Source organism: Myotis myotis, unplaced genomic scaffold, assembly GCF_014108235.1.
Source record: "Myotis myotis isolate mMyoMyo1 unplaced genomic scaffold, mMyoMyo1.p scaffold_m19_p_12, whole genome shotgun sequence".
In the NCBI taxonomy this organism is placed as follows: Eukaryota; Metazoa; Chordata; class Mammalia; order Chiroptera; family Vespertilionidae; genus Myotis; species Myotis myotis.
This window is the reverse complement of record NW_023416316.1, coordinates 22610459-22634784: the sequence shown is the minus strand read 5'-3', so window position 1 is coordinate 22634784 and position 24326 is coordinate 22610459. Positions and strand designations below refer to the sequence as shown.

Genomic DNA, 24326 nt, shown 5'->3' with positions numbered 1-24326 from the left:
GACCTGCAAAACATTCAGCTCCCTGAAAGGTTAAACCATCTAAAAACCTAAGGTAATTAATTCACAAGTTCTAGGTGTGCAGAGAGCAATAATCAAATGAACATATTATGAATTTCTTACTTGTTCTGATAATCATTTTCTCAAGTTACCTTCCTGAAGTGCTGAGCAAAGCTTTGAGAGCCATGAGCATGCTTACCCTTGAATGCCTAGTCATTTCTTCAGTATAGTTTAACATGAGGGAGCACTTTGCATTGAAATTGTGATGGATCTGAAATTTGGAAGCTTGAACTTTGGCAAAGTCACTTAACTTCTCTGAGCCTCAGTCTTCTCTCCTGTGAAATGTGTTTTCTGCCAACAGATGTAGAAGATAAACTGGGGTACTGGACTGAAAGGGTTTGGGGAGTAACGGAGTGCTTTACAAATGGCTTGTGGCATTGTCCTATTAGTGAACCAAAACAGTCATTTTCTAAAGGCATGTAAACGTGAAAAGAAAAATCATGGGGTCAGGGTCAGAGCTTGTATTTCCTCTACGTAATACGTTTTCTTCCCTCAGCATTCGGGTGCAGTGTCAGAACCTGTGCAAGAGCGTGTGATGCTAATGTCATGTGAGTACAGGGACGGCACGGCACCTTGCATTCCTCCAGACAAGCTGGATGCGATCATTTCTCTCAAGCCACTTACAAGATGTGAAGACCGGGGTGAGAAATGGGTTAATAATGGCTCCAAGGAGAAGCTGATAAACTGGTTACCATCTCCATGGGGAAAAGAACAAGAGTGAAAAGGCTTACAAAGCAACACAAGGGAGAACTTGTTTGCACTGAGGGTAGAGCAGTGACAAGCCCCAGGGATTGTTTTCTGAATTTCTTCAGAAAATGGACTGGTGTGTTGCCGGTTTGACCGGAAGGCACAGAAGTAACACAGATCACACTGACAGCGGGGTAGGGAGAATCTGGGTGGACAGTGAACAACATTGTACAGGTCCATTCGCCAAGTCATCTAGCAGTTGGGTTAAAATGATACCTGGCAGGCTAGGGCTCTGAGACAAAGCCTCGCCAAGATTCTGGGAGAGGACCAGAGCTAGGCAGAGTCACAGAACAAAAGTCATCGGAAACTTGAACTTGGTCACAGGGCATGATGCTGATTATATGATGGGGGTAAAGTCTAGTCCTGGAACATGTCACTCATTCAAGGGTAAAGGTGAGAATGGGGCCAGCAGCAAAGTGACCTGATGCTGGGCCTTGCCACTTTGGGGAACTGCTTCTCCAACTGTCTTGTACAAATGAAACAGGCAGGGAGCTGGTGAAAATGCAGATTCCGGTTCAGTAGGTCTGGAGTCGGGCCTGAGGTTCTGCATGTCTAACAAGCTCCTGTAGATGCTGAAACTGCTGGCTCTTGGACCACACTTCTGAAAGGATCTGGACAGGGCATCTGAAATTCTCCCCGAATAAGAACAGGATTCGTTCCTGAGCCTGGCTGAGGGGAAGGTAAGGAAGAGGGCTGTGTCTGACGTGAGGGAGAAGTGGCCTCGGCTATGAGGAGTAGAGAGTGAGAGGAGGCTGGCTCTTGGCAGGAAGCGCTGCTGGCTGCCTCCTCCTTTGGTCTCTTCTTCCTCAAACTTGATAGTTGGTATCTTTCCCCTCAGATTCATGGAACTGTCCAGTGGTACAGACCTTGTTCTCTCTGTAAGCAGAATCACCTAGACTAAATTAATGATCCATACAGGAAACTAATAGAAGTCTCAATTCTTTCAGGGAACGTCTGTCTTATCTGAAACACATGCAGTATATATAGGGACTTCCGGAGGAGAATTTCTTATCACAAAGAAATGGCTGTTGGGAGAATTTCAGGACCTGTGGCAAGAAGAAGGGTTTGAGGTGCCTCTGATATCATTATACTAGAGGCCCCATGAACAAAAATTTGTGCACTCTGGGGGTTGGGGGCCGGCCCCTCCGCCCAGCCTGCGCCCTCTCACAGTCCGGGAGTCCTCAGGGGATGTCTAACTGTCAGCTTAGGCCTGTTCCCCCGGGGGAGCTGGCCTAAACCACAGTCTGGCCTCCCTCTACGGGAGGCAACCAAGTGGCTGATTAGGGGACGGCGCGTTGGCGCAGCTGCGCCCTCCTCCCCCCATCGCCCCTCTGCTGCCACCCTGGTTGCTGCCGCCTCCCCTTGCCCCCTCATCGCCATCCCCTCCCTCTGCCAGCTGGCACACACCTTAACTGGCTTGGTGCCCCCTGCTCGCTGGACCTGCCCCCTGCTGACTGGTTGTTCTGCCGTTCAGTCGATTTGCATATTACGCTGTTATTATATAGGACTAGGGGCCTGGTGCAGGAAATTCGTGCACTGGGTGTGGGGGGAGGGGGGGAAGAGTGTCCCTCAGCCCAGCCTGCCCCCTCTCACATACTGGGAGCCCTCAGGCGTTGACCCCCATCACCCTCCGATCGCCTGATCGGCCCCTTGCCCAGGCCTGACGCCTCCGCCAGAGGTGTCAGGCTTGGACAGGGGACCCCCATCTCCCCCCGATCACTGGCTCTGGCTCCCTCCCAGGCCTGAGGCCTCTGGCCCAGGAATCATGCCTGGGCAGGGGACCCCCTTCTCCCTCTGATCACTTGCTCCAACCCCCCGCCCAAGCCTGACGCCTCTGACCCAGGCTTCAGGCCTGGGCAAGGGGACCATCATATCCCCCCAATCCCCGGCTCTGCCCCCGACCCAGGCCTGATGCCTCAGCCAGAGGAGTTGACCCTCATCACCCTCCGATCACCAATCACTGGATCGGCCCCTTGACCAGGCCTGAAGCCTCCGGCAGAGATGTCAGGCCTGGGCAGGGGACCCCCAGCTCCCCGCGGTTGCAGGCTCCGCCCTTGCCCAGGCCTAACGCCTCTGGCCTAGGCGTCTGGCCCGGGCAGCGGGGACCTGCAGTGGCAGCGGGGGGCGCCGCGATCGTGGGCTTCGCTTTAGGCCCAGGCAAGGGACCCCTAGCTCCTGGGACTGCCAGCTTCGACCGTGCCCAGCTCCCATCGCTGGCTCCACCCCTACTTCCTGCTATCACTGGCCAGGGCGGCAAAGGCGCCTGATTCTCCGATCATGGCTGGGGGGCAGGGCAAAAGCGGCCCCAGGGCCGCCTTTGCTCTGCCCCCCAGCTCTTAGCTCCCCCTGGGTTTCCGATCACTGTCAGTGGCAGGGGGCTTCTTCCTGCTTTCCCTTTCGCCTCCCTGCATTGTGCCTACATATGCAAATTAGCCGCCATCTTGTTGGCAGTTAACTGCCAATATTAGTTGGCAGTTACTGCAATCTTAGTTGGCAGTTAATTTGCATATAGCCCTGATTAGCCAATGAAAACGGTATCGCTGTACGCCAATTACCATTTTTCTCTTTTATTAGTGTAGATTCTAGTGGTGAGCGGCCCTTTTACATGATGGCAAATTTTTTAAACCAAAAATGCTGGTAAAATGTTCTTATAGACTATTTCATTTTATATTTTCTATAATCCATGTTTTTACCTGACAATATATACCTACTTCATTACTGATTTTGTCTCTGTTCCCTTTGAACAACATTTATATGAGTTGGGTGGTGCTGAAGGTGGAATGGAGTAACAGCTCAAGGGATTTGACACTGGGGAGATGAATTAGCACCAGTTCATACTCAGACACAACAGCTTCATTTGGAGATTTCTAAATGCAAGCCAAGAGAAGCTGCCGTTTCACAGGGAGGGGGGAGGGGGGCTGTGACAGTATGCCACCATGGCTGTGGATGGAAGACACTATGAAGATAAATCGCTCCTTTTTCTTAGTTTTTGAAGTACCTGGAAGGGCATATTCTTGCTGGAACACTCTGAGTCTCACTTCTTCATGCCATACTCAGTCATATACTGTGTGCACAAATGCCAATGTCACAGCCTCAGCAGCAGTCTCTGCCCTTGAATCATCTTTGTGTGTGAGCAGCTTTCTCAGACCAAGTTCAAGGGTCAAGAAAGGGCTGGTTGGCATAAATGAGGCTATGGAGGACATTCTTACTGTATGTGCAAATAAAACATTGAATAGAAAATAATTTACAGTCAGGTATTGTTGAGTATGAAAACTGTCCCTACCATTGATTAGCTATATGGCCTTGGACAAGTTAAATAAATTCTTTAAGCCTTATTTCCTTATGTGTATGAATGCAGTAAGGTTTAAATGAGAAAAATTCATATGAAGCAGTTAGCATAGTCCTCAAAGATAGAAAGTATCCAATAAATGCTATTATTATTATTTATTGAAATTGATATTTCCCGTTCCTGTTACTGAAATCATATCTATGTTTTTATTGTGAAGTTACAAAATGCATGTAGGACCTTCAGGATGTTGATTGATCATCATTTTAAACACATAAACTATAGGAGATGTCCATATTTATATATCTACATTTATTTATATTCTTATTTGTCAATAGATTCACCTCCATTAATTCTATGTCTTCAGATGTGTGGGGGGGAAATCTCTAGCTCGAATATAATTTAAAAATATTTTTATTTATTCCTGAGAGCAAGGGAGAGAGAGACAGAAACATCAATGAGCAAAGAGAATCATTGATCGGCTGCCTTCTGCATGCCCCACACTGGGGATGGAGCCTGCAACCTGTGCATGTGCCCTGACTGGGAATCAAACCCTGACCTGCTGGTTCACAGGTCAATGCTCAACCACTGAGCACACTGGCCAGGCTAGTTCAAATATAATTTAAGGAAACTCTGATAGGTTGTGTTTGGGTTAGCATTCTTAACATTTTGGGGCATTTGGCATTTTTAGGCATCAGCTTCCTGATAAAATGACAAGGTAAGTGTATTTCTTAAGTTAAAAAATATTAATGGGATTCTGACAAAATGTCTTTCTGAACTTGTTATAAATAACTATCTACCATATCTATCTAGCTATTACCTATCTATCTATCTATCTATCTATCTATCTATCTATCTATCTAATTGGCTAGAGCAGACTTGGATGCAGAACCAATAAGGGGAACTGAGCCCTTAAACGGCCAAATTTCCCAGACTGAGTTAATAATAGAGCTGAACTCAGAGTTCAGTTTCCTGACTTGCCAATGGATACACTGATGGTTAGATCATGCTAGCTCCTGATCTGGTTAAGGATCAAAGTGTGAAGTTGAGGCTCAATCATAAAAACCCAACATTCACCTTAAATCATACTGTGTATGGAGCTAAAATATGTATTTTAGACATAAAAAGAGCCCCTCTGGGGATTGCCTGCAACTTTTTCAGACACACATAGATATTTATTGAGCATGAAAATGAGATTCTTCACGGGGCAAATCATCGAACCTAAATTGCATCATATTTCTATCTGTCCAACACCAGTACTTATTTGTCCTTTGTATTACAGTACATCGCCCCCTACTGGGGCTCTCTTTCTGTTTGTTTCATAGCATATGGTTTTGAATGGTTTGAATGGGTGTGAGGCCAAGCAGAGGTGACCAAGATGAGTCCAGAATGATAGAGGTAGAGGGTGGGGGCACCACTCACTTGAAATTAGAGGGTGTAGCCAGGTGATTTCACCTTATGTACAAGAGTGGACTGGAGTAACTTAGTTCTCCCAAATTACAAGCGTGTGAGCTCATTAACCTGCATTAACTTCTAAAATAATATAAATGTATGTGAACATACAGTCCAAAGACAAGTATATGGATAATTATTTATAATTATATATGATATATGTGGCTATTTAAAGATACCTATGACATATTCATTAATATAGAAAGTATCTATGTATGAAGATAGTGCTCACTAAACAGGTTAGTAATGTAGACAAAATTACAAGTCTATTTCCCCCTATTTTATGAGAAAGGTTTGCATAAATTTGGCACATTCTCTGTTTGTAGTCAAATGAAGGAAGTGAACTTAGACATTCATTAAAGCAAATCCAGCAGGTGTCTAATTGAAAACGCTTTGCCGCAGTTAGTATGAATTAGTGTACCTATTTGAAAGTAATAAAGCTGCAGTTATTTTAAAATTTCTATGAAGAACCATCTCAAAATTATTTTGCATGTAGATGAGGAAATAAACAGATCACATGCTCATTTGTTCAGTTTTCCATTTATCAACCTGAATTAGCTGAGTCCTGATGGTTTTCCTAAAGTTCCTTGAAGAACATTCAGGAAGGGAAGGGAAATACACATTTTTCAACTCCTAGTAAGTGTCGCGTACTGTGTGTCTCATCCTTTCTGAACCACTAAACGGTTCTGACCTAACTCCACAATCTGCCACTAGGGACCAAGAACCATCCAGGCTGGGGCAGTATCATCTGTGTCACACTCCCATTCAAAGACACTGCATCTCTGACCCTTGGCTCAGAGATGGGCATCATGGTCTTCGGTTTTCTTTGCTTTGATAATCTGATTATATCAATCTCAAGGCTCAAACACTCCTGGTCACTCTTGGATGTAATTTGGCACTCACTTGGGTACACTCTCCAATTTCAAGTGAGCGGTGCTCCTGCCCTCTGCCTCTACCCTACTGGACACCTCTGCTTGGCCTCAGGGCCAAGTCCATTATTTACCCAACACTTACCTAAATGAGTGGTTGCTGCATGCTTAGACTCTAGGGATACAGGTGCATAAGACAGATCTGGTCTCCACCCTAGTGAAGTTTATAATTGAGTCGTGGATGGAATCAGAACTTTAGTTAGATCTTTAACATCCATTACCTACTGGAAATACTGTCAAATAAAGACACAGGGGCCATGGCAAGTAGTTTGCTAAATTTCATTCAACTAACCTCTGACTGAGGCATATATTAAACATAGATCTGTCCAACACAGAGATTTTGCCTTTGTATCATAGGATAGCACCCCTTACTGGAGTTTTCCTTCTATTCGTTCAATAGCATCTAGTATGAGAATGGTTATGAAAGGTCTTATCAAAAGCATTGATTTCAAAATAATCCCTGCCGAAGGTTCTACCCCTATTCCAATGATGCTGCCATTTTTTATCCATTTATTACAGAATATTTACTGTTCACCCAACACTGTGTAGATCTAGTGATGAGCAAAACACAGGGGGGCGATTACCTAGTAAACAAAGAGATACCATGACAATTTCAGATTGCGTTAAGTCCTGTGAAAGAAATAAACTGGGTGGGAATAAAAATTTGCTTCAGAAAGTAACCATGGAAAGCACAGCATCTTTAAGATGCAAACATTTTACTGTGGGAGTGCTGTTCATTGAGGAACTCACCCTTCCTGGAGCTGAGAGGCTGCGGACAGTGGCAGTACATGTGGAGCAAACACTGCTTTTGGGACTATTGTCTTATGTCTCAAATATTCTCTTTCTTACTTGGCTTATCATGTACTTTCTCATTACATAAATAATATATGGCCCATTGCAGAAAGCATGGATTAAAAATAATAAAATAAATACTTCCTCTAATTACAGTGCGTGGATGTTGCTGCTGTTAACATTGTGTTATATCTCCTTCTAGTCACTTCTCTTTATTGCACATACACATGCATATTGCAAAACTGGAAATATAGATATGCTCTTATATCCTAACTTTATATTTAACATTTTGATATTTTGACATTTAAAACCTCTTCAAAATCATCCCTACTGGCTACATTTTTATAACACAATGGAGAAATATTACAATATATTAATTGTGCTACTGTTGGATATTTACTTGGTTTTCAAGTTTTTGCTATTTTGAGTAAGACAGTAGTAAATCTTTGCAATACATTGTTGACTGAAGGGTCCTGGTTTCAATTCCAGTCAAGGGCATATATCTTGGAGATTATCGTGTGGGAGGCAACCAATCAATGTGTCTCTCTCATATCGATGTTTCTCTCTCTCCCTCTACTCTCTCTAAAAATCAATGGAAAAATATCTTCAAGTGAGGATTAACAAAAATAAAAAATAAAAGAGGAAAAAAATTAATATCATTTCATCACTGTTTCAGTTAGAATTTCTTTGATTACAAGTAAGATTTAACATTTTTATATTTTTCAGTCAATTTTATTTCTTTTTCTGGATTGCTGTTAATATTCTTTATTATTTGATTTGAACACTACTTAATGTATATCTTGCTCTCTTCCTGAAAGGATTTAAAGCACTTAAAGGTCACAAAATGCAGAATAGCATTATTAAAATAAGATGAAGTAGAAAGGGAAACAACACAAAGCCAGGAATCATGCTTAAATGCATACACCAATGACAATAAATCTGCTCTTAGTAGGCAAGAAATTTGCCTCCAAGTTCTCCAGATGATATCCCACAAAGAGAATCTTGCCATTTACCAAGTTCACATTGACAACAAGGAAGAGAATGAAAGAGCAAGAACTAATTGTTCAGGATAAATATAATTAATATTGATATTAAAATCTGACAAGACTATATATATTACTGATTTCAGAGAGGAAGGGAGAGGGAGAGAGAGATAGAAACATCAATGATGAGAAAGAACCATGGATCAGCTGCCTCCTGCACCCCCTCCTGAGAATCAAGCCCACAACCCTGGCATGTGCCCCTGACTGGAATCAAACCCGGGACCCCCCTGTCTGCAGGCTGATGCTCTATCCACTGAGTCAAACCAGTCAGGGCTCTGACAAGACTTTGAACTATTTTTGTTATTTTGCATTTTTTGTATAAGTTGCTTCACTTGGATTATTATTTTTTCCATGACTACTTAATGGGGGGCATATATTATATTAATGTGATTTACAAGAGTGTCTGGCATATGGGAGCGGTCAATGAGTATTAGCTTCTCTGTTAGTTTTACTAGTATTAAGTTTTTAATATCAAATCCCTCGAATCTATTTTTATATTAATGTTAATATATTATTTTTAGAAGATTAAGCAACAGATAAGAAAAGTCCTTTGGGATTTTGATTGGACTTGCTTTAGAGCTATTAAACTAAGAGAAAATTTGACATATTTCAATATTCAGTCTTCCAATTTGGTAACATGGCAACTTACTTGTTTGCTTATTATTAAAACAGCTTTATTGAGATATTACTCACATACCATACAATTTACCCATTTAAAGTGCACAACTCAATGGTTTTTAGTATGTTGACAAGCCACCATCAGCACATTCAATTTTTTATCCAAATCATCTTTTTTGTTTCTACATTAAAGATTTCTGTAATGCAATTCCTACAGAGGATGCTTTTCTGATCTAGTATGAATTCTTGTTGCCAAAGTGAGTGGAACACTTCCCCCATTATATTTTCTATCTGGAAGTACATGGAGCTCATGGGAAATGCACCTATCCTCAGACTATAGCATTGCTTGGATTTTTCTTCTTTTGAGAAAACTTCTCTCTAGAAATTTTGATCATCTGATGATCAAAATCCACTTGTTTCCTTTTCCTGGCTTTCCAATCTCTTAGCTCATGACGGGGTGGTAACAACTGTACCCATCTCCCTCCAGTCTAGGGGCCTCTGCATATGCTGCCCAGTCACCCTGAGATGCTCTTCTCCTAATACCCCCAACTCCCGTGAGCTCATTTACATCCTTCAGATCGAAGCTAGATTTACTTTCCGAAAGGAACGGGTCTGGGTTGGGGGCCCTTCTCTGATTCTCTGGTAGATCAGGTCTCCTGTGAGGCTCTCTGATTCTATTATAATTTGCCTTCACTTACTATGTAAGTTATCACGGTTTAATTCATTAGCTGGTTTATGGGCTCCCCTGATAAATGTCTTTCCTTCCCATTAAACTCCACGTTGCAAGGACAATATCTGTTTTGCTCACTATTTAATACCCAGCCACCTAGCATGGCGCCTGGAACAGAAGTTGCTGTTATTGGATGAATTAAAGAATGAATGGTTTGGAGTAGTTCAGTTTTCCTTCCTCTCACCTCAAACTCTGTTTTCAGAGTCTTGTTTGCCTTGGAGTTCTGGCATCCCTCCCTTCTTCAAGGCCAGCTTTTATTATATGAACTCATATGTTTTATGAAGCAGCCACATGCTGCTTTATGAAGATCAATAAAGGTGGTCTTTATTGTTTGGGGAAATGCTTTATCCCTGCTAGAGCTATGTGAATGTCCTTTGCTTTAATATTTTTGGTTAAAGTTTGCTCTTGCCTTCTCAGCGGGTCTATTTAACTTTAAATATTTACTTTAACGTTCACTAGGACTGTTTTTCTAAAGCAGTACCATAATTTGCCTGTACAAAAATGACACCAGCTTCCTATTCTCTCTAAGGAGATGACACTTTTTTAATATTTGAGAGAATCGGGCTAAAGGGGGCATTTTATGTGAGAAGCTGGAAAAGAAGAACTAGAAAGTCTATTAAAATCAGCAGATAGCTCATTTCAGATGCTCACGTATCCTCTCAGCTGGGCCACTTCAACTCCAAGAGCAGAGGTAAGATTTGTTTTTCAATGTACTTCACAATTTATGAAGTGATATTTCTCATCTTGTCTTATATCTCAGCACATTGGATGTCAATGGCTGGAAGGTTCTAAGAATGCCCAGGTCTATACCTTAGATCATAGATCCAGGTGAAGACCTTGTTGGATAAAAATAATACTGCAATGTTTATCACCTGTCAATCATCCCACAATGCTATGAGAAAATATCTTTGGATGATGGGCCAGTGGTGTTTATTTCCATCTGTCTACTTTGCTCTATTTTCTGCATTGCCTATAATGAATAGTACTATTCTATGTCAGAGAAATACCCATATAATCTCTTAAATATGTCACTTAGAGATTCTTTCATGGTCTTATGCTTCAAGAGCCCACCTGCTTTGAAGCATGGAACTTGCTTCCCAGAAGAGACATGGTGGGGGGCCATGGTTGGGAGCCATGAGAAGCTACATGTATTACTTTTAGTGTAAAATAAATTATTCTGGCAAAATAGTTAGGTGAGGATAGAACCATCCTCTTGAATTTCATTTGCGCAGCAAGCCAGTCCCTCTTCCTTGGGGTTCTCTGTAAGAGCAGCCAGAAAAAAGGTTATTTCTTTCCTCACCCCATCAGAAAAAAAAAAAGGTTCCAGCCTGCCTTGGCTACTGCAACATGTAGTGAATCACAAATTGGTCTGTCCTGCACAGCCTTTTGCTTTTCATTTTATTTCTGATTCAAATTAGTTGGTTGAAGCAAATGAATCTCAATGCTGAAATGGTGATGAGATGTTCACATTCTTAACTCTTAACTGTTTTTTAAATTGTGTTAAATGTGTAGCTAGCATGCTAAACAGTTATGATCAATAAGAAAAATGGAGCTATTATGTTCATTGAAAGTTATCTGATATTGTGATTACAGATACTTAAGCAGCCAGGACTCAATTCACCAATGAACTGTGTATAAATCCAAATCACAAATCCTACTTTTTAAGTCAAGTATTGCTTAGTCCAGTGATGGCGAACCTATGACATGCGTGTCAGAGGTGACATGCGAACTCATTTTTTTGGTTGAGTTTTCTTTATTAAACGGCATTTAAATATATAAAATAAATATCAAAAATATAAGTCTTTGTTTTACTATGGTTGCAAATATCAAAAAATTTCTATATGTGACACGGCACCAGAGTTAAGTTAGGGTTTTCAAAATGCTGACATGCCGAGCTCAAAAGGTTCGCCATCACTGGCTTAGTCAAATATTCTGGGTGTCCTTACATGAAAAAAAAAAAAAAAAGAAAAATAAAAAGAAAAGGTAAATGAGACTTTAACATAGAAACAACAGTAGGAAAAATATATACATTTTTGAGAACCTTAGCAGAAATTAATTTATTACCTGAAATTAAATGTGGTTACATTTAGGCCTGTCTCACTGCATGAAGAACTTGCTAGTTATAACAGAAACTTGACCTTGTCCAGTTTTACTCACTTTGTCTTGTGGACTGGGTTAGGCTTATAATTTCACCTTTCTATTGTGGTGGAGTGGGGAATGGAATGATTGTTTCTTTTGCTTAGAAACTTGTTTTACTGCTATGTATGGTTTATCTTCATGATTTTACTTTTAATCCCCTAAAATCATTGCTTTATGTTTCTCCTGCATAGCATCCTGACTTAATTTTGGCAATCTTTGGTTCTGATTTGTGAAACTTACCACTGCTTTACCAGTTCATTTGAACTCTACCCTCCTCCTTCTCTCTACCTTTAATGTCAAATATCTGGAATATAAAAGGCAGCCTATATTAGATATAATTTTCTTAAATGTCCGTGGGCAATTGTAATGTAAGTGTTGGTGATCTACCCCCAACCCAAGGTGACCAGCTCTACAGCTTTCTGTACTCTATAAGGACACCCTGTTCTTAGCTAATCTTGTTATCTCAGTTAGTTAGCATTCCTTCTTATAAACCCACTGAGATCCCTAGCATTTGACTTTGGGAGCTTATGATAAAATGTTAGTTCTTAACATTTTACTATTTTTCAATGGTGAAAAAAAGGTTCTTTACTATTTAAAATATGGATTATACTATTTATTTCCATTCATTTTCAAGAGAAATAATCTGTTTTTGAAATATGCTTTGGGTGAATATGCTTGGTAACATTATTCCCAGAAAGCCATTCTGTCAGTCAAATAACACAGGGAAAAACTGTGCTAATAGATGTTTTTACCAGAAAGACTTTCTCTAGCACAGATGCCCCCTGAAACTCTTCACTCTTTTTGTTTCACTTAATACAACAATAAAATATATAATTCAACAAGGCAACAGATTTTGGACTGGTCTACAGAGAGCTGAGAGAATATTTTGTGTTAGATAAAAGAACAAACTACAGCATAAGACACAATATATGGAGTTATAATGGATGATAGAGTTAAAAAGGAAGCATTACCTTAGGGTCATGTATCCCGGAAAGCTCTTCATAGATCTTCTCACCTACCATGACAGCAGCCAAGTTTGCCGTGTATGTAGAAAGGCAAAACATACAGAAAATGGCCCAAAGGTTCATGAGAAACCTTCCAGTCCAGCATTTTGGGGTTTTGATGGCTGCTGTTCTACCAAACAAGAGGGCATAGCAGACATTCAAGGCTGAAGAGAAAGAGAAGACTTTACTCCTATTCCGCCCCTTGGGAGTCATACCAAAGGGGCTCTTCCATTCATATAGGGTGAGGAAGATGGCAGTGATGTGCAGAGCCACAAAAATCCCTAGCCACAACGTCCAGTGCAGTGGCCACATGAAGGCTCCTATGGGAGCTGCTGTGTCTCGGGTCCTCACTAAGATGCCCAAGCTGGTGGAGAAGAAAGGACTGGTGAAGTCTATCACCTGACTTCGTGCAGTATTGATGCTGAAGGAAGTGACTGCCATGTGGGCTGAACCACTCAGGAGATCACCCACTAGTCCAGTCCAGTGACCATTTTTCCAGGCTCCATATTTTCCATCTCCAACGATATAGAGGTCAAAGTCAAAGTTCATGTCTTCTGCTAGCTTTTCCAGCAGATCAACGCAATATCCATAGCAGCACTTCTTGAGTTTGATGGATACTGTATCATTACTGCTATGGAGGCTACTAAAAAGGCTGTCCAATATGGAAGAGTCGTTAGTCATGGGGTCGAGGCAGAGTTGGCCAGCAGGGCACAAGCCTTCATCATCTACCTCCCGTGTGAAGACAAATGGATGCTCGACCAGGGTAACCACTCTCAGGTGTAGCTTACTTGGGTTTTGGAAGTGAGTTTTATGCCTCTGGGCCTGCTCTGGCCAAATTCCATAGTCCATGACAACCTTTCCCCCCTCCCAGCTGCCCAAGCGGGTCCACATTGGCTTTCCCATGGGGTCATGCTGCAGATTCCAGATGAAAAAGCTGTTTTCTGAGCTGATTATAGAGGAACCTTTTACTTTGATGGAACCACTGAGGCCTCTGAAAGTGGTGTTGGCTAGAAACCTGGGAAAGAGGAGCAAAGGCAAAAAGAAAGAGAGGTGAAGCCAAAGACAGAAAGCCATGCTCATTTTTACTTCTTTGTCTCAGTAAAAAGAAACTCTGATCTTTAAAAAAAGGCATTGCCTATGATTTCTTCAGGAATGAGTAATCTGGACTCTTTCTAGGAGAAGAGTCCTATCTTATTGAGCCAATGGGCTCCTACCCTCAGGTTCTAACATCCTGGCTAGATGCTTGGCTCTTGGTCTTACTCCAAATTTCTTTATTCCTAGTTAAGGGAGGTGTTAATTGTTTTTTGTTGTAAACTGGTAATTATATATTTTCCAAGCTGTGGAGTTTCTCAGCATCCTTAACATGTCTCATCTTCAATGTCTTCTGGTCACTACATTTGATTGCAACTAAATCAGCTGAATAAATATTTTTTTGGTGCAAGGAATAAGTTTTGGCAAATATACATATCCTAGATAATAAAAGGCTAATATGCAAATCAACCTAATGGTGGAACGACCGGTTGCAATGATGCGCACTGACCACCAGGGGGCAGATGCTCAATGCAGGAGCTGCCCACTGGTGGTCAGTGCACTCCCACAGGGGGAGCACTGCTCAGGCAGAAGCCAGGCTCACAGCTGGTGAGCACAGCAGTGGCAGGAGCCTCTCCTGCCTCCTCGGCATTTGGACATCTCCTGAAGGCTCCAGGACTGTGAGAGGGCGCAGGCTGGGCTGAGGGACTCCTCCGAGTGCACGAATTTTGTGCACCAGGCCTCTAGTACTTTTATAATTGCTTAAAAATTGTATTCATAATTCTAGAAAGCTGACAAATCTTGTTACCAGTGTTTTTCTTGATAGAGCGAAAACAATCAACATATCTGCCCTCCTGAGACCAGTTAAAGCTGCATGTGGGCTATCCTCCAGGGGACAAACAAAAAGATGATAAATAGATCTGCAGTTCTCCGGGAAGCCTCAGGCTACCCTCCCTCTATGTCATTAGAGAAGCACAAATGGCTCTGGCGTAGAAAGAGCTTTTGCCAGAAGTCAAAGGGAGGGAAATTATGAATTGAATGATACCCTGATTCCTAACTCTGCTAACCAGGGCACTGTCAGTATATATATGTTTTGATGTGGGTGGGACAGGAAAATGCTTTGTCTCTTTAGAGTCTAGGAAGATAAGACAATAGAGGTAACATGAAAGTTTGTGGCACTTATGTACTCTTACTTGTGGCCTCGGGTCAGAATGGAAGCCCAGACTTTGACATCAGACACACCTCTGTGAGTATTAGCCCAGCCACCTTCTAGCATTGTCCTTGGACAACTTACCAAATTCTAACCTTCATAACCAGCAAAATGGGTAAGATAATACTTCTTCCATGACAAGGGTTGGGAATAAAGCACATAAAGCACATACCATACCTCCTGACATATAACAAATATTCCAGATATGGTAGCAATTTTTTTGTGTCATTCAAGTTTTTTCAACCACGGCTGTCCCCAGGTCACTTTCCTGTCTTTTAGTATAATTTTTCAGGTTGGAGACACAAAATTCTACATTATGATAAACTCATAGAGGGTACTCAAAACACATTTCAAATGAAAAGGAATTAAATTGAAATGTGGACTGTACCATAAAATATTTTTTTGAGGAATTCAGATATTACAAGTGTAGGCTCTCAGCAAGACACATTCATCCATTGCCTGCCACAAACATTACCCTGTAATTTACAAATGCAAATACAAGCAGTAAGAAGTTATGCTGCCACAGAAGGGAGATAGAGAAATCAGAAAGTGTGAAGAATGTACTAATTTTCATTAGAGATATAAATGTAAATCATATTTGAAGATGCTACTATCACTAAATGCAATGGTGAAACTACTCATTTTGGTAGATTGCATGTAATGGTAATTATTCACGTTAGCACTCCCCAGTGGGATTTAACCACTTAAAATGAGTTCTATTTTGCAACAAGTAATGAAGTCTTAGTTATCTTAGACTTTAAAACGTTTTTCTGCTTCTTTAGAGAAGTAGGATTCCAAGTCATTAAAATATACAGATTAATCAATTGATAATTATCTAGGTACCATAAGGAAAGGATGACTACAATTGTGTTTCTGATGAGCAACCTACTTTTAGATTTGTTAAGAAACACACACACACACTCTTGCTGACATAGCCTAGGGAATAAAGTGGTTAGCAATAAATAGGTTAATTTCATTTGGTTACTTTAGTGGATGGGAAAGTAAAGTTAAAGTTGTAGAAAGAGGAGCCCTTCATTATTTGAAGAATATTGGGGCTTAATGATTATAGATTTTCAACTGAATGGGCCCTTGAAAGACTACCAATGAATAAATATATACTTAAGTTATCTCAGAAAAGAAGGCACCAAGAAGTCATCAGAAATCTTTCAGAGATTACATAACCCCCTCATTCCAGTAAAACAATTCCTCCTTATCAGTGACAATAACACTGAAGAGGGCCATGGCTGAAGGGCAGTGCTCAGTCGTCTTTGAGGTATTCATTTGTCACAGAAAGGCAAACCAATCAGGACAGATATGTCTTCAATTTCCCCAGACCACAGTGCAAGTTTCACTATGCAATTGGTACCAAGAAACTGGGTCTCAGAGAATCCCCATTTATGACATTATTTCTGTCTATTTTATTTTCTGTTTTATGGTGAGGGTAAATTAAAATGATCTCACTGATAGCTTTAATAGTCGCACATCACACTCTTTGTATTGTAATGACAATGTGAGGTAAAATTTCAATGCTCACTATGTTAATTAAAAGATTAAGACTGATACCCTAGTTTTGTTTAAATCAAATTCTACCGTGTTCATTTTGACCTTGCTCGTGTCTCTTCTTGGATGAACAAGAAAAAGAAAAATCAGGAATAATTTTATTGTCAAGAAAAACCGATACAAACACGAGGCTACTGTCCTTAACACTGGAGTTATACAGACGAAAGACACACTCGTTCACAAACAGTCTGGGCATGAGGAGAAAGCAAAGCGAATAGGCAATTCTAAACCAGTGTAGGTGCGTCATAATAGAGGTAAACCTGGGTGCTACTGGAACAGGGAGCAGGGCCCTTGCACAGTGTGCTCTAGGAGTGACAAGGAGGGCTTCTTAGAGCAAGAAGTGCCAGAGCTGAGTCTTAAAGAAGGAACTACAGGTAGACAGGAAGAAAAGCTGGGGACTGAGGCTGTCAACCCAGGGAGACAATGTGTGCAAAGCCAGAGACAGAGAGGGTGAGCCGTGGTATGATAAGCAGCGAGGAATAAGGCTGGAGATGTGGGTGGGAAATGAATTACAAAAGGTCTGAGCCACGATGAAGGTAATGGACAGCCATTGAGGAAATTTTAACTGGGGAAGGACGGGATCACCAGATTTGATTTTAGAAAGATTCCCCCCCACCCCACCCCAGCTACATAGGAAATGGTTTGGAAGGGGGAGGGGGCTGAGATAGTTTCAGATGTGAGGAAAAATGTTCCTTTCCCCTCTTGTTCCTCTTTTCCTCCCTCTCTGCTTTTTTTCCACAGGGGCTTAAGGCAACGAGGGCTATGATAATAGCAGTAGAAGTGGAGAGAAGATGGCACAATCAAGAGACACATAATTTCAAAAAGAAAAGTAGTGGTTTAAAAAGGGCCAAAGCCCTAGCCAGTCTGGCTCAGTGGACAGAGTGTCGGCTCTCAGACTGAAGGGTCCAGGGTTCAATTCTGGTCAAGGTTACATACCGTGGATGCATGCTCCATCCCTATGAGAGGCAATTAATTGATGTGTATCTCTCATATCAATGTCTCTCTCTCTCTCTCTCTCTCTCTCTCTCTCCCTCCCTCCCTCCCTCCCTCCCTCCCTCCCTCCCTCCCTCCCTCCCTTCAGTCTCCCTCTTCATTCCACTCTCTCCCTAAAAAAAAAAAAAAAAATAGAATTCCTTGGGTGAGGATTAACAAAAAAATAAAAATGAAAAGGGCCAACTGCAGACAGTTGCATTTAGTTCACAAACCATACTAAGAATGTGTGCAACTCGGCCCAATGGAAGATCATATAAATAAGATCTGGAGTGTTTAGTTGAATATCAGCTCTGTGTAAACCCTTAGAGCAATGTCGGTATAAAAAAGGGGAAAAGTAATCTTAATTTTTTAAAATAGAAATTTAGAGCCCAAGTCACAAGAACCAATAACAACACCACACTATGTGCTGATCACAGTGCTGCTCCAGCCTAGATATGAATTCTAAATAAATCAGATTCAGGAAGGCTGTAAGGAAAGGCAAGGAGGTGGAGGTGGATGTGGTAAGCACAATGAGCTGATTGGAGTTCTGAAGACTTTTGAGCTTCACATAACCAGAGATCTGCCTTAGTAACACTGATCTGAGAATAAAACGTATGTTTAGGAAGGAAGAGATAGTGACTGGGTAACCACTTAGAGAGTATTTCAATAGCTTTGTCACGGTATGACAAGGGCTTGGGTCTCACTGGGTAAGTGAGAACCTGGTTTAGAACTGTGCCTTGCACCACTCCACTCAGAAGAATGTAGCTTATTAGTTAATTCGTAATGGGGTAACTTATTACTTTAATAAAAATTCTCAATTATGGCACTAAGAATACGTGTTGACTTATATAGGAGCTGAGATAAAATTCGCACTTTGCAAATTATGTAAAAATATTTTTGAGGGAGTTCACAGTATAAATAAGATCAGTGGAGAATGTATTTAAGATGGATTTTAAAAGCCACATTTGCGCACAAAACTTGATGTACTAATTAAAGAATTTTTTATTCATTAAAACAAATGAATAAAGTTGTTAACAAAACAACACATCATCCATTCAATCATTTATTCATTTAATAATACTCACTATATGCCAGGCACTGTTCTAAGGGCTGGGGGATATAGTAGTGAACAAGACAGACAAAAATCAATGCAACTTGTATTCCACTGAAGGAGACAAGAATAAATATTATAAATAGGTAATGTGTATGAGACATTAGATACTGCTAAGTGCAAAGGAGGAAAAATAAAGCAGAGTTAGGCAATAAGATGTGTCAGGGTTGGTGGTAGTGGGGTGAAATTTTAGATCAGACAAGTCAAAAAAGACCTTTCGGAGAAAGTGATATTTGAGTAAAGAACTGAATAAAGGAATTTTTTTCCGTTTTTAATCACTTTCTCAACCAGGAGGATATCTGAGTAAAAAGGGCATTTTCTGTATAGGGAGCAACACGTCCAGTGTCCTTGAAGATGGATTGTGCCTGGTATGTTTGAGGAGCAGCTAGGGAAGTGAAAGGCAGGAAAGTTGAAGATGATGTCAGAGAAAATCTATAAGGAAGGGAGTTGGAAAAATAGGATTTTGTAAGGACTCTGTTCCTTCTCTACATGCGATGGAAAGTCACTGGTGGGTTTTGAGCAGAGAGGCGACATGACTTAACATTTTAACAGGATCATCACAGTGCTGTGTTGAGCGTAAACTAAAGAAAGACAAGAGCAGAAGCAGAAAGACCAGTTAGGAGGCTGTTTCAAACACTCAGCTTAGGCTTTCCATTTATTTCTCTGCGTCAGTTTTGGCAAATGATGTTTTTCTAGGAATTAGTTGCTATAGACCCACATATATCATTTGTACTAACTTAAGGATTTTTCCTCAATTGGCTTTTGTCTTAATCCCTTCTTTCTAGGTCTTCTCCCACTTCTAGTTTTTTCAGTTGAGGACACGTTTGTGTTCATAGATGCTTTAACAATAGAACGTTAACTGTAGCAGTTACCTTCACTTACCTGATTAACTACATTATTCATGCCCCATTTTTACTTTTCAAAACTTGCGAAAATGTACTAGTTACTAAATTTACTCACATTACATTTTACTGATATGGGAATATCTATGGATCTCTTCCCAACTCTAAATTTGCTAAAATTTATTAAAGTTAAATGTACACACGTCATGTTCCTAAAGGTTTTAAGGCCTGTTGTTTCTTGATTTTTCTTCTATTTTATTCAGTATATAAAGTTTTACTAATATTATGTTTTTATATTTATTACAAATTTGTGTCTTTTTTTGCTTTTGAACTAGTTCTATCATAATTGCATTGCTTCCAGTGTTTATTTTGGAGACATTTGAATCTGCCTTTTTGTCTTTAAATGTACCATCATCTTCATGTGTCTTCTTCCACGCCCAGTTGTTTTTAGGTCATATATTTATTTCTACTTTAATCTTTTTCACTCACCAACTTGTCTTTTTGTATATCTGCTTTCTCATTTTTTTTTTTATTTCTTAAGTTGCCCCCCTCTCTTTGCTCTTTTCCTGTATTGTTGCCTTCTATTAATCATATGCATACATGGGAATATCTATTTTGCTCTGTAAAGCCTTAAAATTTATTTTTCCCTTTGAGAACTTTCTTGGTATTATTAAAAAATCTGTACTCTCATTCTTTTATATTTTGAAAAATGAGCTGATTTTCTTTTCCCATGATCATCTCATCATTTTTAATATTTTCCCCCTGAGGAATGAGAGATTTGTTCATCTTCCATAAAGCTCTATACAATTTTTTAGCCTGTGAGAACTTAATTGTGTTTTGTTTTTGTTTTTTTCCCCTTTGCCTGATTAGAAATCTTTGGCTATGTTGTTAGTGACATTCTCCTCAACTCCCCCACCTCCCCTTACCAGCTACCACATAATTCTTGTCAGGCTAACTTGCTCCTAGGCACAGAATCTAAATATGTATTTCTTGGTCACATTTAATTTAGTTCCAGATCTACTGACTGTAGTAGAAAAGCTCAATAAAGTCCTTTCAGTATAAAACAAAGGACTATTCCCATGGACGGAGAGTTGGACGGAGAGTTGGAAAGAGCTCAGTAGATGTTCAGAAATCCCATCTTTTCTTCATATGATTCATATCTGCATCATGTAACTAATCTTCCAATCCAAACCTCACCTCTTCCACAGTTCTACTCTACTGCATTTACCAGAAACTCACACTGATATTGTTGCTTTCTCTTCTTTATCACTGAGGAGCCTCAAACTATTCTCTTTGGATAATCTCATGTCTTTCAGAAAATGTACACCCTATTCACAACCTCCATAGACCTTCAGTTGTCTGAATTATCAGATATATACATATATATATATATTTGTCTTTAATCTGTGATTTTTCTTAATTCTTCAAGACTTTTCTCTAATTCCTCTCATTCCAGGAATTATTCTCATGTTGTGTCTCTTCCTTAGGCTGTAGATTACCTCCCCTCCCTCCAGTAATCTCTCAGTTTCTGGCATGCGGGTTAATCGATGGTTACCTCATTATTCCTTTAATGTTCTTCCTTAGATTTTATTTTTATTTTTCTGAATTTTATCTTCTCTTTCTTTTCCTCCTTCTCTTCCCTTTGGCGGACTTTGTACCAATAGTCTGTCCTGTTAGGAAGAGATCTTGTCTTAAATCAGCTATTGACTATCTATAATTAAGTATTTTTTGTTGTTGCCACTCTAGGCCCCCTCCCACTACCCTCTGAGGTCCATGCATTTACTTCCCTTCATGTTTTTCATTGTCTCTTTTGCCATCTTTCCTTTTTTATGGCCCCGGAGAACCACTGTCTATTTGTATGACAAGTTGTTACTAGTTCAGTTTTTACTCTGTGGCATCTTTCACTGAAGCAGACCCCTGTGGTAGGTATGTGCCTTCCTTTTATGATCACATGAATTGCCTTCTTAGCTGCAGAGCTCACCGATGGTCCAATTCTGTCAAAGGGCATTGCTTTGATTTTGTTCTCTGTACATGGGACAGCTCCCCAAATCAAACATTAAATGTAGATGATTTCTTGAGCTGAGTGTAAAATGACTCAACTGTCTTCTTGAATCCTGCTTAATCCCCTAGCATGTAAGTATTTGGCAGCCAATTAAATCCATCTTCAAATTTTTAGACTGTTAGATCCTCAAAGGCATGGATTTTGACATTCTCCACGTTTTGAGAGCAATCTCTTCCACAGAGTTGCTGTTAGGAATGAACAAACCCTCCCTTTCCCACTGCTCTGCTTCCTAACACTGCAGACTGTCGAGCCAAAAGAGACAGTCATCTAAGCGCCAATCTGAGTCATCTTTAGAGCTTAGGCAACACACAGGGCTTGGCCAGAGTAACTGCTCGATAATACCTGTGGGGCAAATGCAGTTGAACACATGTCTTCAGCACAAGTCAGACACACATCTCTTAAAGAGACCTCTTCATCACTTTGCCAGAAGAACAGGGCTCTGCCTACTAGGAAGTGTTTGTATTTGCAATTCATAGATTGTTCCAAGCATTACAATTCCAATTCACTTCCCTCTGAATAATGAATGGATAGTATCAATAATAGAAAGTAGTTCATTGGGAAATCTCTCTGATGATAAGGAATTTAATTGGAAATAGAAATTGTTAAATTTCAATCTTCAGAGCAAAGGGCCCCATATATTGTAATCATTGATTGCATTATCTATTAAAGCAACTTACAAAGTTCATCTTTTAAAATAGATTTTTAACAGTTAATGGACAACAGTAATTTAATAACATATTAAATGTACATATATATGAAACATTTGGATCTGTTTTGCCAATATCTGCAAAAATCAGTTACTTACAAATGAAAGGAAGGGGTAGGAGACTGGTTTTTCTTGCCTTTTTTCCCCAAGAGGAGAAAATGCTAACGATGTGATTGGGTCATAGTTTAATCTAAAATTTCAGCTGCGTTTCTATGTGAGGGGGGTCACTATGTCTGATCAGACACATGGGCCCAGCATTCTCTTCTTTCTGATTTCAGACACATGGCACAGTGGCAAGCTGGCGCTTTTGTTCTGTTTTTCTCCCACATGGTAGTTAGATCTGCTCTGTGCCTTTAGATTGCTTTTCCTTTCCCTTTGTTTTTTGGTATGAACCTCCACTGTTCCACATAACTGTGGCCTATGCCCACCCCTTGGACTGCTCCTGGACGCTTTGTGGAAAACTCCAACTTCATTCATCCTAGCTCTCTAGCTTTGGCCCCAGCACTAGCCCAGGTGCTGCCATCCCTTCCCTTAGCATAGCCCTGGCAACAGGACATTATGCAGTATTTACCAGTCAAGCATCCATGTGAAGGGTTACAGGGTCTGCACACTGAAGTGAGCCCAAGAGACAGATCTGGAACTCAGGGCAGAGAGGCAGTACTGCCCACTATATCTTCATACCTCTTTTTGACATATTTCCAATTTTGCTTCTTTTTTTTTCTCCCCAAATTTTATAGTAGATGCACACAAAGTAAAAATGTCAACAGAGAACATAATTACCTTTCAGGCAAATAAAAGCTTGGAAGCTCTCCTAAGTTGGAAACATTCCACAGTTTAAAACCTGCTGGGTGCTAGATTAAGCAAATTTAAGCTGTATTCATCAAAATAGGATCCTGAGGAAATACACATTTTTTTTATTGCTCCTCATTTGAGGCCCCCAAGAATTAGAGAAAATTTCAGACTCAGCTCTTGATATGATTTAAGTGATGGAGAAGGAAGGGAAAATTTAAAGGATTTAAGCCAAATTAGTCCAGTGATAGGAGTTCCTATTGAAAATACCTGGAAACAGATCTTAAGGGCTGGTCTCTAAGATTCATAACACCAACACATGTGTTTTCTAGAGGTACTGACTCCTCGGTAGCCCTGGCAGAGAAGCTAATGTGGAAGGAATAGCTGGACAAAGTAGGTCACCCCACAGCAATGGGATCCAAGGAACCAATGTTACCAGTACTCAACCCCTGACTTCCACGTTCAATGCAAATGCATTTCTTTTCAGTACCTGTCGAACATATAGGCTAACTAGTTTGGCTCGATAGAGGTCCTTAGGACAAGAATGCTTATACATGGGTAATCATGCCTCCTGATTTATATAGCTTTTGGCTGAAATACTATAAAGCAATGAGATACCAATTAAGGAAAGTTTATATTAATTCTGAGCGAGCCTGGAACTTGGATTTAGATGAACTGATAAATCTCCCCTGATAACATACTCTCGCTGAATGATCTTAGGCATACCACTTAACTTTTCAAAGTAGAGAGCCTTATAGTTCAGGAAGTTAAAGCTTCACAGAGATTAGACAATTTTGGCGGGGTCACAATGCCAGCAAATGATTGTAAAGGTGGATGGAAATACTCCCAGTTAGAATCACATCAAGCAGCCTCAGGTTCTCCTGGAACTCTTCTAATATCCAGGAATAAAATGGGAACCATCACCAATTTATACCCTTGTGGTTTTGGAATGGATATTTGTTTTAGTCTTTTTTCTTTCTGAAGCTTCTTAGTGCCTCACAATACCTGGCACATAATAGGTTCTGAATAGTATGTGCAGAATCAATAAACGAAGCAACATCGATAATTAATGAAAAGCCAGTGAATCTTGGTACTGCTTGCCCATCCCATATAATAAAAGGTTAATATGCAAATCCACCAAACAGCGAATGACTGGTCGCTATGACACGCACTGACCACCAGGGGGCAGATGCTCAATGCAGAAGCTGCCCCCTGGTGGTCAGTGTGCTCCCACAGGGGGAGTGCCAC

The 24326-nt window shown here is 40.6% G+C and overlaps 1 protein-coding gene across 1 annotated transcript in view; it reads right to left on the bottom strand.

Moving 5' to 3' along the window:
- Window positions 1-24326, bottom strand: part of GRIN3A (glutamate ionotropic receptor NMDA type subunit 3A) — a 136375-nt gene that overhangs the window by 59230 nt on the left and 52819 nt on the right. Inside the window, exon 3 of the mRNA XM_036330165.1 lies at window positions 12765-13812. Within this exon, the coding sequence (XP_036186058.1) occupies window positions 12765-13812 (1048 nt within the window). The remainder of the gene's footprint in view (window positions 1-12764; window positions 13813-24326) is intronic.